The sequence below is a fragment of the Arachis ipaensis genome, chromosome B5 (genome assembly GCF_059453495.1).
Source record: "Arachis ipaensis isolate K30076 ecotype BB chromosome B5, ASM5945349v1, whole genome shotgun sequence".
Taxonomy (NCBI): Eukaryota; Viridiplantae; Streptophyta; class Magnoliopsida; order Fabales; family Fabaceae; genus Arachis; species Arachis ipaensis.
Genome location: NC_142440.1, coordinates 131,611,951 through 131,621,344, shown reverse-complemented (window position 1 = coordinate 131,621,344; position 9,394 = coordinate 131,611,951). Strand labels below are relative to the sequence as shown.

The 9,394-nt window shown below is 40.0% G+C and overlaps 2 protein-coding genes across 2 annotated transcripts; one reads left to right on the top strand and one right to left on the bottom strand.

Annotated features, from left to right (window-relative positions):
* The first annotated feature begins 7,229 nt into the window (after positions 1 to 7,229).
* On the top strand, positions 7,230 to 7,857 carry LOC148565811 (uncharacterized). The gene is made up of 2 exons (XM_088487243.1): positions 7,230 to 7,319; positions 7,396 to 7,857. Exons 1-2 carry the CDS (start codon positions 7,230 to 7,232, stop codon positions 7,855 to 7,857), a joined length of 552 nt encoding a protein of 183 aa, XP_088343369.1.
* Positions 7,858 to 8,688: 831 nt separating this feature from the next.
* LOC148565810 (uncharacterized) lies at positions 8,689 to 9,117 on the bottom strand. The gene has a single exon (XM_088487242.1). It carries the CDS (start codon positions 9,115 to 9,117, stop codon positions 8,689 to 8,691), a length of 429 nt encoding a protein of 142 aa, XP_088343368.1.
* Positions 9,118 to 9,394: the final 277 nt, after the last annotated feature.

Below are 9,394 nucleotides of genomic sequence, written 5' to 3'. Positions count from 1 at the left end.
TTCTGAGGGTTCTTTTCAGGTATAGGTTCCTGGAAGTGGCAAAAACTGGGTACTTCAGCTCACAGTATCTGTTGGCAAACTTAATAGGGTCTGTGGCAGTCACCAACTGGTCTGCCTTTTCTTGCGGGGTGAAATTCTTTTCCCGCCAGGAATTGTCGTGGAGGATATCCAGAATAGAGGTAGAGGATTCTCCTCTTTTTCTTTTGCCAGTGGTTGCTTTACCCTTTCCTTTACTTTTAGGGTCATACATCCTGAAAAGCAGAAATTCCAGAATACAGTTTAAGAACTAAAGCAGGAAAACAGGTAAGCAAATAGGAATATATTAATAGAAGCATAGATTGGCAAAAGAGGAATAAAGTGGCAATATAAGCAGTTATTGAGTGAATTTGATGTAAAATTTTGGATTGTAGGCAAATTAAAAGTTAGAGAAAGAATCATAATCCAAAATCGTTGATGTGTGGAATTGTTTGTTTATTAGGAACAACATTAAACATGCCTTGAAGTGGTTTTAAAGTGGTTAGTTGAAAACTAAAAAGTTAGAAAGTTAAAAGTGGTTAAGAGTTAAAAATGATGTTAAAGTCAGTGGCATGGTGTTTTTGGTTCCCAAGTAACTAAAATTGCACAAATTTGAATAAAAAGTAACTCAATTTCAAGTAAAGATTGCAAATTATTGATGATTATTTATAGAAAAAGAATTGCAAAATTAAAGTAGAATCATCAATAATGTTGTGTAGTGAATAAGGGAAACAGAAAAGATAAGAAAGCTAGCCCGTGCATTCATGAATTGCCTTGGTTAGAACCATTTAGTGCAAAATTAAAAATTTCCAAAATTAATTCATGAATGGTAGTTGAGTGAAATAATATGCTGAAAAAAATTGGACAGCATTTCGTCTAAAAATTGGACAGTCCCGGGTAATAATCAGCAGCAAAAACAGTTCATATGATAATGAGGAAATGCAAAAAAGAGTGACAAATAGTAATTCACAAGAATTTAGAACAAACAAACTCAATTTGCATCAAAGACTAGTAAAGAGCAGCATATGAATAGCAGCAGCATTACAGCATATTGAAATTTTCCAAACAGATAAAACAGGTAACAAGAACGGCGCAATTATCAGGCCTAAATCCACTAACCACATCCTAGCTACCTAACCACCTAATATCCACTACGATCATGCATCTCTAACTATCCTATTTTGACCATAATTTGAAAAAAAAATTGTAACTAACTAACGGAAAGAGGAATCACTGTTTGGTAGAACCTAGTGTGCAGAGGAACAAGAATTAGGGCTCAGAAAAATGGTGGTGATGGTGGTGTGGTGGTGGTGACGCGGCGGCGCTGGGAGGAGAAGCGGTGGCAGTCCGTGGAGGCAGAGCGGCGATTTGGAGTGGTTGGAGTGGATGGAAGATATGGGTGGGAAGGGAAGAAAGGGGGCGAGGAATGAGGGTTGGGGCGTGGTGGCCGGAGGTCCTGGGAGGTGACGGCGGCGCTGTGGCGGCTTGGGGATGACACAGGGGTCATGGAGGGAAGAGGGGAGAGGGAAGAAGAAAAAGGGAAGAAGAAAGGGAGGGGGGAGGGGGGTACTGTGAGGGCGGCGCAGTGGTAGTGGCGCGGCGCGGTGGCAGTTGGGTGGTGGCGGTGTCTGGTCGGTGGTGGTTGAGGGGGAGAAGAGAGAGTGCAGAGGGGGTTTGGGGGTGGGTTTGGGACGTGAAGGGGTAGGGTTTCGCATGGGTTGTGGTTAGTGTATTTGAATCGACGCGAACGCGTGGGTCACGCGATCGCGTGATTGAGGCAAAAAGGGCTCTGACACGAACGCGTCATTGACGCGATTGCGTGATTGTGGGATAATGAAAGTGATGCGTACGCATCGCTCAGAATTGTGCTAAACGCACAATTCCAGCGTCGTTTTGGTGCAACTCTCTGTTTCCAATCAGGGGGCAATGATTTCCACTCGATGCGTACGCGTTGCCCACGCTTTTGCGTGGTGTGTATGATGTGAAAGTGACGCGTTCGCGTCACTGATGCAAACGCGTGGCCCAATTTGTGCCTAATGCACCACAGCCGCACGATTCCAGCCCAACTTTCTGGGCGTTGGATTTTGACGCCGATTTGCAATCGACACCCACGCATGGCCCATGGGCATGCGTGGGGTGCCTTTTTTATATGCAGGATGCAAAATGCAATGCTAATCTGGATGCTATGAATAATTCTAGGTTCAATGAAAATAGAATAAAATAAAACTCAAAAACAAACAAAACGAAATAAAACAAAATTGAAGAAAAGGAACGATCATACCATGGTGGGTTGTCTCCCACCTAGCACTTTTAGTTAAAGTCCTTAAGTTGGACATTTGATGAGTTTCCTGCTATGGTGGCTTGTGCTTGAATTCATCCAAAAATCTCCACCACTGTTTGGAATGCCAACAGCCTCCGGGGTCCCAAACTAGGCATGTAAAGCCCTCAAGTGAAGTCAAATAGGTTTTCAGGCTCCCGGGGTGTTGAGTGTTAGAATAGATTCTAGGATCCCAAACCTTACTTTTGTATCCACCTTTGTCTCGATCTACATTTTTCCAGTCGGGCAGTTTGGAAGTTGTATTCTCACCAAGATGACCAAACATCTTCCAGGACCCATTCAATTGAACTCGAAACCAATCCCTACACTTCAAAGTGAAGCGTGGAACCTCATTGAAACTTGCATACCGGCTCTGAGCACGAACCATTTCCCTTTTACTCTTAAAGCCGCAAAGAGCTCTAAGCTGGCCATCTGTTTCAAGCAAACTATATTCAAGTGAAAAAGTAAAGATAAAGGCTAAGGATTTTACCCACTTGAATTTTGTATTGGGTGGTAATGGCCTTGGAAAAGGTGTTTCCAGTGATTTTGCAAGCTCTACTCCCTTGTATTCTTCTGTGAATTCCTCCACCTCCTTACAAACTTCTTCAATTGCGACCACGTCTTGATCAAAGTCTTCGATATCTTCCTCATCACTCAAGTCATAGTTTGGAGGTTGAGAGAAGTCTACCTCCGCATCATCTTTGTATTCACTTGGGGAAGATTCTTCAATCTCAAAGAATTCACTTGTAGATGCAAGTTCATTACTAGGAGAACTTGACTCGGGATTATCATTATCAAGGAAACTCGCTTCTTGAGTTATTCCGTCCAGTTCTTCATAAGATATCTTCTTTGGGGCTGTGCACTATCCTCCTTAGCATCAATTGCAAATTTCTTGACGAAATTTTCCATAATCCAGGGTTCCCATGGAGGTTCAGCATCTTCTAAGTCTTCAATCAATTCTTCTTCTTCGATAATTTCAGCTTCCTCAACTTGTTCTAGTATAAAATCATGCTCCTTACTGTCCATTGGAGTTTCTAGTATCTCCTTTATGCTACGTTCTTCATTAGATTGCTCACATGAAGCCATGGGGGTTCTTTGAGTGTCCAAACATTGGGAAGGTAATCGATTGATTGCTTGCTCCAGTTGGTGAAGAGTTGCATGAAATTTTTCCACTGTTTCCTTGAGTTGCTCCCTTGATTCTTGGGTTGATGGATATGGACATGGTGCATAGGGAAGTGGTGGTTCTTGGGAGTAATTGGATTGGAATTGGGGTGGATATGGGTTGGGGTCATATGGAGGTGAATGGTGGTGGGGAGCTTGTGAGTATGGTGGTTCAAAGCTATGTTGAGGCGGTGGTTCATAGGTATATGGTGGTCTATCATCTTGGTATACACCTCGGAATGGTTCTTGACCGTAGTGGTTTGGTGGGTGTTGGTTGTCACGAAAGGGTCCACCATAACTATTGTCTCGACATGCATTGTGGAATGGTCGTCGTCCATGGTACTTTGGAAGGTGTTGTTGCCTAAAGGGTTGATCAGGTCCTCGTGGCTCCGTCCATCTTTGATTGTTTTGACCTTGATGCATGTTCCTGTTATAGCTTCCATTCCTTTCAATAATATTAGAACTAAACTCAAAGTGACGGGGGTGAGAACTCATAGTAATTAATAAAAATTAAAAACAAAAATAAAAACAAATAGATAGGTAAAAGAAAATATTTACAATAACCAATGATAAGGCACACAGTTGCAATTCCCCGGCAACGGCGCCATTTTGATGAACAAAACTCTCGCGCGATCTAGAATTTTCACAAATAAATTTCCGTTGTAAGTATAGCTTCTAGACCGACAAGAATTCCTTTCGTACAAAAGTTTGGTTGTCACAAGTAACAAAACCCAATAAAATTTATAACCGAAGTATTTAAACCTCAGGTCGTCTCTCAAGGAATTGCAGGGCAGTATGATTTATTATTGGTTATGAAAAATTGTATATTTTTGGGTTTTTGAAATAGGGAACAAGTAATTTAAATAGCAAGAAAAAAATAAATTAATAATTATAAAATCTCTTGGCAAGATATGAAAACTGGACGTCCTATCCCAGTTATCCTTATCAATTGTGATGAGAATTGGATTTTGCTCCCACCTTGTTAACCTTTAACTATGAAGGTAAGTTAAGTGGATGAATCAATTTGATTCCTCTGGTCCTAGTCAATTCCTATGGAGAGACTAGCTTTAGAGGGATTCTAATCAATCAACAAAGATAACAATTATCAATCACAAGGAGTTTGATAACTCAAGTGTCTCCAATTAATCAATTCATCAAATAAAGCCAAGAATATAAAAAGCTAAGTAAAAAACATAGATCTAAAATACCTCAAATTGCATTAATAAAAGAAATCAAATCTAACATGGAAATTCATAAATTAAATTGGAAAAATAAATAAAAGGAACATTGAACCTGATATGAGGAAATAACCAAAAAAATAGGAGAAATCCTAATTCTAAAACCTAAGAGAGAGGAGAGAGCCTCTCTCTCTAGAAACTACATCTAAAACCTAAAATTGTGTATATTGTCTATGATGTCCTTATGAATGGATGGATTCCTCCACTTTATAGCCTCTAATACGTATTTTCTGGACTTGGATCTGGGCCAAAAAGAGGTTCAGAAATCGCTTGGAGCGTTTTCTGCAATTTCTGCACATGGCGTCTGTCACGCGTTCGCGTGGGTCACGCGTGCGCGTCATCTGGGAGTTTTTCTTATCACGCGAACGCGTCGGTCACGTGTCCGCGTCATTTGCGTTCTGCTCAAGGCACGCGTCCCGTCGTCCATGCGTACGCGTCGCTTGTGTTTTGCACTAGGCACGCGTCCGCGTCGTCCATGCGTATGTGTCGCTGCTTTTTTCTTCAAAACTCCATTTTTTTGTGCTTTCTTTCCATTTTTGTATGTTTTCTTTCTGTCCTCTAAGTCATTCCTGCCCTATGAAGCCTGAAAATACTTAACACATAGATCACGGCATCGAATGGTAATAAAGGATAATTAAAATTAATATTTTTAAAGTATAGGAAACATGTTTTCACACTTATCACATAATAAGGAAGGAAAATTAAAACCATGCAATTCATATGAATAAGTGGGTAAAGAATTGATAAAAATACTCAATTTAAGCACAAGATGAATCATAAAATATGGGTTTATTAACCTCTCCACACTTAAAAATTAGCATGTCCTCATGCTAAATCCAAGAGAAAGGGTGAGGGTAGAATGGTGGAATCTCATGCAATGCAATCTATTCTAAATGCAAGCTACCTACATGAATCATGCAGTTCTAATTACTATTCACCTATATATATAGAGCTTACATGTGGTTAAATTGCTTCAAATTTTCAATGAATCATATATGTACAATTAAGGCCAAACCATATTAAAACACATTCACAATTGAGTTGGGTTAAAATATTTCATAATCTTGCAAGACAATTAAATAATCAATCATGGATATATGGAAATGAGCTATTGAACCCTCACTGGATTTTGTGTTTACTCTCTAGGCACTCAGTGTTTGGGGTTAATCACTCTATTCTTTTCTATTCATGCTTTCTAAAACTTTGTTCTTCATCTAACCAATCAACAAATATACAATGTATGCATACAAACATCATGAGGTCTTTTCAAGGTTGTAATGGGGCCAAGGTAAAGGTGAGGGTATATATATAAGGCCAAGTGAGCTATAAAATTGAATCCTTAATTAGTCTAAGATCTCACCTAACATATACATACTCTCTAAAAATTTAAAATTATCTTGGTTTGCCCAATTTCTCCCACTTTTGTGTCATATACTCATGTACCAATTTTTTTTTTTTTATTTTACTTCCATGTGCATTGATTAGGACTGGTTCTGGAGTTCGACTGGAGTTACTTCCCAGTTCTGAAAATGATAGGGTTTTTCATAGGGGTGAGGGTTTTGAACATTTTTTCATGTACAGTTGTGTCCTTGAGGAGTTTAAGGTTAAGCTTCCTTTTAGTGAGTTTCAGTGTCAGGTTTTGAAGCAGATGCACCATCGCAGCTACATTCAAATAGATGGGCTTTTCTCTGTGCGTTTGAGGTGCTGATGGAGTTTTTGGAGGAAGTGCCATCGGTGGAGTTATTTTTCTCACTGTTTCAAGCTAAGGGTGTGTGAAAAGGTGGGTGGGTGAACTTGAATAGTTCGCCGAGGTTTGCAATATTTAAGCTGTATAAGTCATCATTTAAGGAGTTTAAGGAGATGTATCTGAAAGTGACAAGTGCTGAAGGAGATTTTCCTTTTTATGTGGATGAGCACCTAGGGGAGAAATTCCCAATTTGGTGGTGTTTGGAGCCTAATAATATACTCGGTCCGGAGATCATTAAACCTAGGGATGAGTGTATTATTAAATTTTTGGTAGAAGTGATTGATCGGAAGGACTTGATCTCAGTATTCGAGTTGTTGCAATGGGAGGAAAATAAGCAGGCTATGGTAGATTATTTAGGTGAGCTTATTGGAATACTGTTTTGTAACTAACATTTGAAATATGGGACTAAATAGTTGGTTTTGATCTGTTTTTAGGTGGAAAGTATCCTAGCGTATCCGCGGCGAACCTAAGGGCCCGTGTGAAGAGTAAGAATCTGGATAAGGAAGGTTCGACATCGAAAGTTGAGAAGGTTGTTGGTGCTGGTGAGGTTGATCAACCAAAACCGAGGAGGAGAAAGGTCGTTTTGAAGAAAAGAAAAGATGACGTGCTGGACTTGTCCGACGTTTCTGGGGATGAAAGAGATGAGGTGCCGATTGAAGAAGTTCATAAATTTTTTGAAAATCAAAAGAGGTTACATGGCATCACTGATCAGACTGAATGTTCGTCTTTATGAGGGAGGGATTACCCCTATATGGTTGTCGCTGATAAATGTTGTCAATCATCGGCAGATATGAATCTGGCCAACGAGGTTGGTGACGTTGCTATTGACCAGTATATGCAGGTAATTTTGTTTTGTGAGTATGGCCTTTAATATTCGTGATTTTTGGAATACACATGTGATAGTGTTTGTGTTGCAGGTTGTGGGGCTTCGGCTGGCGAGTTTAGGACGCAGTTGTGAAAAGATACATCGGAAGGTAGTTGAGAAAAGAGAGGATTCAAGTTTGAGGGAGGAGTTGGCTTTAAAAAGTGCTAAAGTCTCGGAGCTTGAGTTGAAGTTATCTGAGACTGAAAAGCAGTTGAAGGTGGTGAAAGATAACTATGCCAAGGATGTGGAGGATTTAAAAAAGAAAGAATCTGACCTGTCTGCTCTGAGTACCCGTATGATTGAGGTCACTGCTCAATTGAAGGAGATGGAGAAAAACAAGCAAGGAGAAATTCTTGATTCCTTCATTGAAGGATTTGAGAGGGCTTCCCTTCAGGCAAAATTCTTAGCCCCCGAGGTAGACTTTTCACAAATGGATCCAGGAAAGATAGTTCAGGATGGGGCCTTGGTGGAAGATGACAGTGCTGCTGAGCAAGGGGATGACAATCTGGGATAGCTGATGTTTGATGATATTTTATTTGAACTTTTTTGTTAATGTTTTGTGAACTATTTTGCTATTTTGTGGGCATTTGACTTTATTGCTCTTTTCGAAATGGGGCTGTATGTTATTTCGTATGTGTTGTGGTTGATTTGGTGTGATTGCATGTGAAGTTGCATATAGGTTTTGAACTTTAGTTGATTAGTTATAATTGTTTGATGATTCACAACCTATTATTCGAAAAGGTAGGTGATTGGTATTCTGGTTTGCAAAATAGAAACATGTTGTGTGTGATGTTGGTTAATTATATCTAAAAAAGATATAGATGAGCAGATCGTTCTGACTTGGTCGGCTGTGTTGGTTAAATTGGTGATATCCGATGTGATATGATCGACAATCGTTGATTGATTTGGTAAAGTTTGAGTAGTCGGAATAGATGTCGGCTATCTATTTGATCGGTAAAGTCCAAGTAATCGGAATCGGAGTAGACATTGGCTATCTATTTAATCGGTAAAGTCCGAGTAATCTGATTCAGAGTAGAGATCGGCTATGCGTTTGACTGATAGATTTCAAATAATGGGAACCGAAATAAAGATCGGATATTTGATAAAGTCCGAATGGTCGTCTTTGGAATAAAGATCGGTAGGATAACGTTATGAATTTGTAGATAAGAAAGTTGTGCTTAATGTAAAAATAGTAAGCTGATGAGATAAGAAACTTATATACATTGGAAAACCTTTGATCTCAAAAGTGCATGTAGGCAAGCCTCGTTAAAACCTTTCCAAGCAAAATCCGTTTTGGGAAAAAATCTTAATAGTAGGAAAAAGAGTACTCGCGTGTCCTTGACTTTTAACTGTAATATAACTTTAAAGAGGATACATTCCAAGTATTAGGCAAAGTGTTACCATGTAGGGTTTGTAATCGGTAAGCGCCATTGCCGATGACTTCCATGATCCGAAAACGACCTTCCCGATTAGCTGCTAGCTTGCCATGGCTTGCCGGCTTTCTAGCTTGTTCCGTTCTTCTTAGCACCAAGTCGTTTACTTGAAAGGACCTTGGGTGAAGTTTCTGATTATAGCGCCGAGCTATATGCTGTTGCATAGCTCGGTGTGTGATTGCTGCCAAAGATCTGATTTCCTCAACGAGGTCTAGGTCAGATTGTCGAGGTTTATCTGCTGTTGTATGGTCGGCCAATTGAGTTTGCAATGAAGCTTGAGAGATCTCCACTGGTATCATAGCGTCGGAGCCATATACCAGGCGAAATGGTGTTTCCTTCATCGTTAAGTGGACCGTAATATTGTACCCTCATATGATTTCTGGTATGAGCTCAGCCCAGAGGCCTTTTGCATCGTTTAGTTTCTTTCTTAGAGCATGAAGGATTACTTTATTTGCAGCCTCTGCTAACCCGTTCGTCTGCAGATGCTCTACTGATGAAAAATGTTGTTTGACTTTCAAGTCCTGCAAAAAGGTTGTGAACTTATGATCGGCAAACTGGCGACCATTATCTGTGATAATGTGCCGAGGTATGCCGAATCTACAAATAATATATTTCCAT